Source organism: Hevea brasiliensis, chromosome 9 (genome assembly GCF_030052815.1).
Source record: "Hevea brasiliensis isolate MT/VB/25A 57/8 chromosome 9, ASM3005281v1, whole genome shotgun sequence".
Lineage (NCBI taxonomy): Eukaryota > Viridiplantae > Streptophyta > Magnoliopsida > Malpighiales > Euphorbiaceae > Hevea > Hevea brasiliensis.
The window spans coordinates 1,690,003-1,699,503 of record NC_079501.1 but is presented as its reverse complement, the minus strand read 5'-3'; the positions used below and the strand labels follow the sequence as shown (position 1 = coordinate 1,699,503).

Sequence of the window (9,501 nt, the reverse complement as noted above, 5' to 3'; positions counted from 1 at the left end):
GACACACATGGAATTGAAGACAGGCCCATCGAGACTCAGCCCAAATTAAGATCATATTCATCATGCACAGGCCTTTCTCTAGAAGGCCCGATGGACTCCTCTGGACCCAAAATACTGAGTACGAATGGAGAACCTATGTGGGATCAATCACTGAAAAGGACGCCATGGGACCCCTAAGGAAACAGCTAGCTGAATGTCTCTGCGAAATCAATGGTTATCAACATCTGGTGCTTCCCCATGTGAATTGTACATCACTTGGTTCCATCCAGTCTCTCACTGAAGAACCCATTGATTGGACTCATCCCATGTGGCAAGATTCCCAGGATCCAATGGACACTGAGTTACGGGATGCCATTCAGAGCGCTAGCCCACCATCACCTATACATTGACAGTGGCTAAAAGACTTTTTTGGAATCGACTCTAACGACTCCGACTTTGATACTCTTAACCTGTCTACCACCCGATGATAAAAGTTAAAGTATGTCGGTCAATAATGTAATGAGTGTCTTTTACTTTATCTACTTTAAGAGTGTCGGTAGCCAGTTTCTAACTGGTTGCCTGTACTCTTAAGAGCCTCCAAGTCTATATAAGGAGTTGCTCTCTTCAGTTGTAATCAGACTTCAGCCTCCTATGAAATAATATTTTGAGACTCTTTTCTCACATGGCTTTCTAAACTCTTATCTTTCTCTCCGAAAACCTTTGAACGTGTATCATACCCTTATAATCAGAGATACATATGCTCTACTCTTGTCTCTTTGAGAGAGGATCCTGTGTATCAGAAATATCTTTGTTTTGATGTTAGGTGCGACGGTCCCGTTATCACATGTATGATGTACAAAAGGCACAGCCAGAGAGTACCTATGGAGAGGGAATAGGCATAGCATGAGTACATTATATGTGTGGTAAGGGCTCCCGGCTCAACAAATAATATATATATATATATATCAATCAATGTAAATAATTTTTTCTCATTTCAATTTATATTTTAATTTTAATTTTAATTGCTTTCAAATTATTTATTTATATAGATTAATAACAATGTTATGATAATTTTTCCGATTGCATTTCTTTATTTTTAGTGTATTTTTTTAATTTTTATTTTATTATTAAAAATTAATATTTTCTTTTTAATTTTTATATGAGATATCTTGAATCTCTAGCCCACTACAATATTTTTTTTAATTAATTAAATTTTTTGAATTAAAATGAATGCTTGAATCTTTTTAAATTTTTATATAGATATTATATTTTATTAATTGAATTTTTAAATATTTAATTATTTATTTTTTTTAATATTTAAACCCTTTACATGTTCATAAATAAATTGATTTTTGTATAATTTGCTTTTTTATTTTTAATTTAATTGTTTTGAATTATTTAATTATTTAATTTACATTCATTATAATTGTTTTTCTTAAATCAATTTTAAGATTATATTATTTTATGATAAAATAAATTTTACATTATTAATCTATTTGAGCTTTATTTTTTTTTCCTGTAAACACTACTTTAAAATGGTAAAATTTTGATTAAAATTATTATTTTTTTGTTGTTGTAATAATAATAATAATAATAATAATAATAATAATAATAATAATAATATTTATTATCTTTTAAAATATTTAAAAATAATATTTATAAACTTATAATATCTATTTAGAGTTGTTAGTCTAAATAATAAATAATTAAATTTGTTTTGCTTATATTTAATTTATTTTTTAATAATTAAAAATATTTTAAAATAATATGCATATAAATTATTTTTATATGCTAAACCTATTACCTTAAGAATAATATTAGACATATTTTTATTACTTTTTTAAATAATCATTACTATTATTTTCTTTTATAAATATACTCTACAATTTTTTTTTTTGAAATTATATATTTATTCTATATATTATAATAAATAAATAATAAATATAATATTATTAATATTAATTTATTTTAAACTAAATTATATACACATAACTAATATATAATATAATGAATGATTAAAATTTTATTTCACTTGAATAATCTACACATAAATGATATGTAATATAATTTTTTATATATTTTTAAAATTAAATTTCATGTATTTTTAAGAAAAATATTTTTTTTATTAATTATATTAATATAATAAATATGTATACATAAAAAAAATATTCATATCCGCGTTTTAAAAAGCTTGTATATTACTTCAACTGGCAGATATTAATAAACTTAAATTAACTTAAATCTCATGGGTTTTTTGCTAATTCAGAAAAAATAAATAGACTTCCAGCTGAGAGCTGCGTGTAATTTGGCTGACTTGGTAACCCGAGGCGGGAAGAATCGAAGAGCGGAGTATAGCACTTGACCCATTTTAAACTCAAATAAAGCCCTCTTCCTGCACCTCCATTTTCAGCTTCTACCACAAGCTTTGTTCTTTCTGCCTCTGCAATGGCTCGAAACCGGGTAAAATAATATCTCTTGCTTATTTCTTTACCATTTACTTGTTTTCAATTCATCATTGTATTGTAGGGTTTGGGATTTTTCGGTCAACAGCTTTAACCTTTAAAATATTTATCTGCGATAAGTGACTCATAATACTGATCAATATCTGTCAGATTTTCATTATAGAAAACCATCAGCAAGGGATTTGTCTGAGAGAAAACGATACTTAAGGCTTGAATAGTTGCTTATTGCTTAAACCCCTCCTTACTAAATAGGGTTTAGCCTCCCCCGCCCTGCCCTGCTGGAAAATGGGTGTGGCTCGTTTTGTTTCTGGCCTGAAATCAACCGTTGGTCTGTTGGGAAACGAGCCTGAGTGCCTTGTTTTTTGGTTGAAATTTTGGGCTCGGTTGAAAAAGGGTTTGTTACAATTCACAAATTATCTCCTCCTAATATTTAGGTTAGGGTGGTTTTTTTTCCTAACTAGAGGTTTGTGGTGTTTACATTCTCTTTTCTTTTCATCGATGAAGAACTATTATTGGACGTTACAGAAAAAAAAAAACCCTCACATTTGTTTGAGTAGCTAATTTTAGATATGTTTATCTTTTGTATCTCTGGAAACAGGAAGGATTGGTATTGTTACTCGATGTTGGTCCATCAATGCACAGAGTTCTTCCTGAGGTTCAAAAAATTTGTTCCATGCTCATACAGAAAAAGGTATCATGCCTGCCTTCTGGCTTTCAACTATATTCTAAGACCTATTGTTAACTTTCTTCTTTTATTCAAGTTGAATTTGTAGATCTGTCTTGTTTGTGAAGCACAATATAGAGTTTCCATAAGTAATTTTGTTCCTTGTTGAGTGTTAGCTTAAGCTTGCTATACTTATTGCCTTGATTTATTCCATGCAGCTAATTTACAGAAAATTTGATGAAGTTGGAATTGTCATATTTGGAGCTGAAGGTATGTTTTACCTCTGCTTCTTACCGGCGACAGAGGTCCCTGTTTAGTTGAAGTGATAATTTTCAATGTAGTTCGCTGGTGATGATTTGCAATTGTCTAAGCTTATTTTATTTTTGCATATATTCATTCATTTTTGGCTGGATTTACCTATAAAGGAAGTATTGATCAATTACTTTCTCTTAAAATCTGCAGACACTGACAATGAGCTCACAATAGAAGTTGGTGGATATGAGCATGTTGTGGTTTTGCGAAATATCAAGGTTGTTGATGGAGATATTGTTGAAGCATTACAAGAACTTCCACGAGGAACTGTTGCTGGCGATTGTATCCTTAAATTTACTATTCTTGTTCAAGCGCACCTTCTGGTTCTCAATATGATATTTCATCCTTCTTTGTCATCAATTTGACGTTTTCTTTTGGTTCTAAATTGAAGCTATCAGGGAAATAATTATTGTTTAAAATCTAGTGGGTTTTGGGAATAAGTTATAATAAGTTATTAGTGGTCTGATATGTGCTTACTAATTTGGTGCCTTGACTTTGTTAGATCTTGATGCTGTTGTTGTTGGTATGGATATGCTGATTAAAAAGTATCAATTAACAAACAAAGGAAAAAAACGTATCTGTCTTATAACAGATGCACAGAATCCTATTAAAGATCCATACAAAGGAACCAAAGATGATCAAGTGAGCACTATTGCTGTTCAAATGGCTGCACATGGAGTGAGGATGGAGACCATCATTGTAAGGGGAAGATTGGGTGAGGATATAGATCAGAGAATAGTCGATGAGAATGACCATCTCTTGCATCTATTTTCAGAGAAAACATCCGCTAAGACTGTGTATGTTGAGAGTCCAACCTCATTGTTAGGTGCACTTAGAACTCGAGATATATCACCAGTTACAATTTTCAGGGGTGACCTTGAAATCAGTCCCAAGTTGAAGATTAAGGTGAGATCCTTGGTTTTCATGGGAGTATTTTTCAAGTGTATGGTGTTGACCTTTAAACTGTGATCGGTTAATATTTTTTACATATAGTATTTTTTTTCCTTCCTTTTATTGTGTTTTCCCTCTTAATACTAGAGATGCTTCAAATTAACCTGTTATAAAATGTAGGATCAAGACTTTTAAGGTTTTTTTTTTTGGGCACATTATTTATGACTAGGTATGGGTCTACAAGAAAACCTCGGAGGAGAAGTTTCCCACTCTGAAGAAATATTCTGATAAAGCACCTCCAACTGATAAATATGCCACACATGAAGTCAAAGTAGATTATGAGTACAAAAGTGTTGAAGATCCTAGTAAGGTTATACCGCCAAACCAAAGAATTAAGGGTTATCGATATGGACCACAAGTGGTTCCTATATCATCAGTTGAGTGGGATGCTTTCAAGTTCAAGCCAGAAAAGAGTGTGAAGCTTCTTGGTTTTACTAATGCTTCAAACATATTGCGGTATGGTATGCCTGCTTTAAGTTGAACGCATACAGTTTGACTTAGTTAATGTAGATTGAAATGATAACTTTTGATCTCACATTTTTCTTCTATCCTTTTCTTCATGTTAATCATCAAGACACTATTACATGAAAGATGTCAACATCTTTATAGCTGAACCTGGCAATGCGAGGGCTGCAATTGCTGTTTCTGCCTTAGCAAGAGCAATGAAGGAATTGAATAAGGTTGCAATTGTGCGATGTGTTTGGAGACAAGGACAGGGAAGTGTTGTTTTGGGGGTTTTGACACCCAACCTATCTGAGAAAGACAAGACTGTAGGTTTCAATATGAAATATTTTGGTTCCTTTACATCAAGTTGTTTGTCTCTGCATGCATTTTTGCTTTGGATTTACTTTCCCTAGCCAATGTTGTTTGTTGGTTTTCCTGGCAGCCTGATTCATTTTGCTTCAATGTGCTTCCTTTTGCTGAGGATGTCCGAGAATTTCAGTTCCCTTCTTTCAGCAATTTTCCCGCCTCATGGCAGCCGAGTGAACAACAGCAACAGGCAGCAGACAACCTGGTAATGATGCTTGACCTGGCACCACCTGGAAAAGAGGAAGCTCTTCTTCCTGAGTTCACGCCAAATCCTATTCTGGAGGTACTTTGCAATTATTTTGTGCACTCTGATTTGAGCTAGCTCCCACAAGAAATGTTAGGAAACATTTATAGATCCTTTCTGATACAAAACATTCAAGTTTATGGTATGACATTTGGTTTCTCGGTTCACTATTTTACCAATATATAGCAGCTTAGACAAAGTTTTCTAGAACTATTTTATTTTTATCTAAAATATTTAGATGAATGAAATGAAGATTGTATCAGAACTTCTATTATTGCTAATGATGGCAGAACATGCAGGCTGTTGCTTGTTTGAGTTGTAAACAAGTTAGGAGATCATTGCCTATTTTTTGTTAAGTAAGATGCCTAGTGCATGATGTTGAATTACTTAGGATGCTGTTGGATCAAAAAACATGGAGGATGTCCTGCATTGCAGTCATAGTGCATATATGATTTCTTTAATATTCTTTGAAACAGTTGTGAGAAAAGGCCTTCAAAAGATGATAGAAGAAAACATCTGCACGTGATCCCCCACCCTGCAAGAGTAGGGGATCTTTGTGGTTTTCTGACTGAAACTTACAGCCACATTATGTTTTTCAGCGCTTTTATCATCATCTTGAGTTAAAATCAAAGCAACCAGATGCAGCTGTACCTCCACTAGACAGAACACTCAAGAAGATAACTGAACCTGATCCACAACTTTTTTCTGAAAGCAAATCTGTTGTTGAAGCATTCTGTAAAAGCTTTGAAGTTAAGGAGAATCCAAAGGTCATATTTGCTAAGTCCTTTCATAATAAAAAAATTTGTTTCATGCTGCCTAGTTCATCATGGATATTAACAAATGTTATCTGGCTTGCAGCTTAAAAAATCAACCAGGCGACTATTGCAAGAGAAGCCTTCTGGCTCAGATGATGAAGGGGGTTATGGAGACACGTCAAATGCTCTAGCCATCAAGTCTGATGAAAGCCAACTCTTAGCTAAGGCTGATAAAATTGGGGATTTAACTCCTGTCCAAGATTTTGAAGCCATGATGTCCCGCAGAGATAACCCAGATTGGGTTGCTAAAGCAATTAAGGATATGGAAAATAAAATATGCAACATGGTGGAGAATTGCAAAGGAGGGGATAATTATTGTAAAGCACTGGAATGTTTGGTTGCCCTTCGCAAGGGTTGCATCCTTGAGCAGGTATTTCTCTTTTCTCTTCTCTTTTTGGACATGGTTCACAAATTTGTATAATTTAGCTTTATTTTCTTTTATAACTACCACTAAGTGTTATTCACCTACATTAGAGGCAATTATCCCATTTGCGACATATGGTCACTAACCTTGAAACAAGTTGGTGTAGTGACATCATCATGGAACATTTGCTGTGGCATGTATATTTGCCGTTGACACTGTTTTCTAGACTATCCGGTTCCCATGTTGACCATTAAGTGGGTTTTCCCAATGGTCTAATCTTTGATGAATTCGACATTGGAAGTAATTAGAGGGGCTTTTGATGTGGTGCTTTTGTGCAACCATACCCATCTTTTAATTGAGATTTTATTCCTAACTTTACAGGTTTGATCTGTGCTTCAGCTAAATTTTGATGAATTCTAAATTTTGTATAGTTACATGGGAGAAAGAAACAAGCATTGATTTGATCATTTTGCCACTGTTTCTTTGTTTAACATATTTTCCCATTGAAATGTTCATCTCACCAGTTCTGTAGAAGAACTCTGAGCATTATTTACATGAATGCAGTATTAATGCTTAATGTTAACCTAGCTGTTCCCTAATTGTTTGTTGATAACACCTTTGATGTATTAGCGATGTACCAGTCTTACCAAAGCCAACCAGTAATAGCTGGTTAATTTTTGGAAGCTTCTTCCTATGGCAGGAACCAAAACAATTCAACGATTTCCTTCACCATCTTTTCAGACTCTGCCAGGAGAAAAAGCTTGGCAATTTCTGGGAATTTCTTGCATCAAAAGAGCTCACATTGATTTCCACATCAGAAGCCATAGACAGGTTTTTGTTCGTAATCTTCTTACTTTATTTTTTTTAATTTTTTTTTTAATAGTTTTGTATAATATTGCGATGTTAGCTATTAATCTTGTGCTGCTCTATTTCCTTCAGTGAGGTTACGGAAGATGAAGCTAAAAACTTTCTGGTTAAAAAGTTGCCGAAACTCGAGTGAAAACATGAGTTCCTGGTGTCAGCCTTGAAATCCTGTGGCCATTTAGCGAACGATGGAAATTATAAATCATATGTACATATAGCAGACTCCTTCATTTTGGTAATGCTTCGATGTATATGTAAAATCGAATTTGTTTCAGTCATGGAAGGCTTTGCTTAGAAATGAAAAGAATCAGTTGGTTATTTTGAAAGTAAAGCGGCACCACTGGTTGGTCTTTTTAGGATCTTCTTGTCAAAGCGAATTTGATTATTTCTAATTCTGGACGGCTTGTAATAGTCGTTAGATTGATGGATCTCATATGTGAATTCCATTAATTTAACGGCGAAGACTTTTTCTTATATTAGTTGTCTTGCACAAACACAATTAGTATTTCAGTCTGAGGTTGGTGGACTTTGATTTAAATAAAAAAAAAATAATTGGATTAATTTAATTTTAAAATTAAATTTGATTTTCTCAGTATTTCAATTTGAGAAAATCAATTTATTTGATTTAATTTAATTTTTTAAAAAATAAAATTAATAGAATTGGATAGTTTTATTTTAATTAATTGTTATTAGGTATTAGATTAAAATTGAAAATATAACTTTAGTTCAATTTAAGTTTGGAATTAGCTTAAAATATGTAAAAAAAAATTAATTTATTCTCTTTTTAGTTTTCTAAATTAAAGTGAATGAATTTAGCATGTCTTGATTTAATGATTAAAAACATATCATTTATCCACGTTCGATCCTTCTTAAAAGAAAAATTGAAGTGAAGGGAGGTAACTGATCCTCTCTCTTATTGGCTTAAAATTCAATTTATTAAAAAAATTTAATTTAGCACTTTTTTAATTTTTTTTGTCTAATTTGATTTAAAAGTTTTAATTTGAATTCAATTTAACCTAAAAATTAAAAAAAAAAATTTCTTATTTTTTAACTTAAATCAAGAAATTTAACTTATAAATTTTAATTTTTAAGTTAAATTTAACTTAAATTAAAAATTATAAATTAATTTAAATAAAAAATTAAAAATAAATTAAATTAAATTTTCCTGATAAATGTAGATATTAAATTAAATATTTTGCCTTCTCTTATTATGGTGCCTCGCGCTAAAAGAAAATAATAATTTGAGTGCCGTTGGTGGAGTTAGCAACATCCCAAAACATTTTTTTTTTCTTATTTCAGAAAATTTTAACTATTTTTATTTTTACATTATTCTCAACGTATTCTTTATTAACCTCTTTCTAAATATAAAAAATATATATTAACTATTTTTATTTTTCATTAATATGTCTCTTCCCAAACAATGAATTTTCCTTTATTATAACCTATCTCACCCTACTCTCTTTTTACTCCTTTATATTCTTTCATTACTTAACTTTTTTTCACATCATCCTGATAGACCTTAAAGAGATAGAACTATTTTATTTCTAATACCCTGAAATTTATTTTTTTCTTACCTCTTATCAAATATAAAAAATATATATTATTTATCTTTAACATTCCATTAATTCTTTCTTCCCATATAATTTTTTTTTATTATAATTCTGGCTACCCTACCCCTTTATTATCCTTTTAAACCTTTCATTAAATACTCTACTTTCACTCCATCTAAACAGAGATTTAGGATATATTTGATAAAATGTTAAAAAATTAAGAATTAAATATTATTTTTATAAGTTTTAACGTTTAAGAAGATAATTATTAAATTAAGTCTCAAAATTAATATTTAACCTCTCAATATAAATATTAATGTGATTAAAAGTTAATTTATTTTTAAAATATTTAAATAATATTAATAATGTAACGTTGATTTGGGCTTTGTGATTTGGGGCTTGCTTCGCAGTTGTCTCCCAAAGCGCTCCCAAAGCGCGGGAGTGACCCCATGTGACCCGGACATCCCCTATTCTCCCATTCCGATT

General features: G+C 31.4%; 1 protein-coding gene across 3 annotated transcripts; it reads left to right on the top strand.

Moving 5' to 3' along the window:
- The first annotated feature begins 2,245 nt into the window (after positions 1-2,245).
- Positions 2,246-7,824, top strand: LOC110656238 (ATP-dependent DNA helicase 2 subunit KU80). Of its 3 annotated transcripts, none has more exons than XM_021812873.2 (12): positions 2,246-2,439; positions 3,040-3,132; positions 3,324-3,375; positions 3,568-3,699; positions 3,920-4,323; positions 4,538-4,824; positions 4,943-5,138; positions 5,255-5,461; positions 6,022-6,189; positions 6,281-6,607; positions 7,286-7,432; positions 7,541-7,824. In XM_021812873.2, exons 1-12 carry the CDS (start codon positions 2,425-2,427, stop codon positions 7,541-7,543), a joined length of 2,031 nt encoding a protein of 676 aa, XP_021668565.2. In that variant the 5' UTR covers positions 2,246-2,424; the 3' UTR covers positions 7,544-7,824. The 3 variants fall into 3 exon arrangements, with proteins under 3 accessions (XP_021668565.2, XP_021668567.2, XP_021668564.2); XM_021812875.2 differs by having other exon boundaries at positions 2,247-2,439; positions 7,343-7,432; XM_021812872.2 differs by having other exon boundaries at positions 2,249-2,439; positions 7,302-7,432.
- The last annotated feature ends 1,677 nt before the right edge of the window (positions 7,825-9,501 follow it).

Coding starts and splice junctions, on each gene's coding strand:
- LOC110656238 (XM_021812872.2), top strand. Junction 4,324..4,537: donor GTCCCAAGTTGAAGATTAAG/GTGAGATCCTTG, acceptor ATTTATGACTAG/GTATGGGTCTACAAGAAAAC. Junction 5,462..6,021: donor CGCCAAATCCTATTCTGGAG/GTACTTTGCAAT, acceptor TATGTTTTTCAG/CGCTTTTATCATCATCTTGA.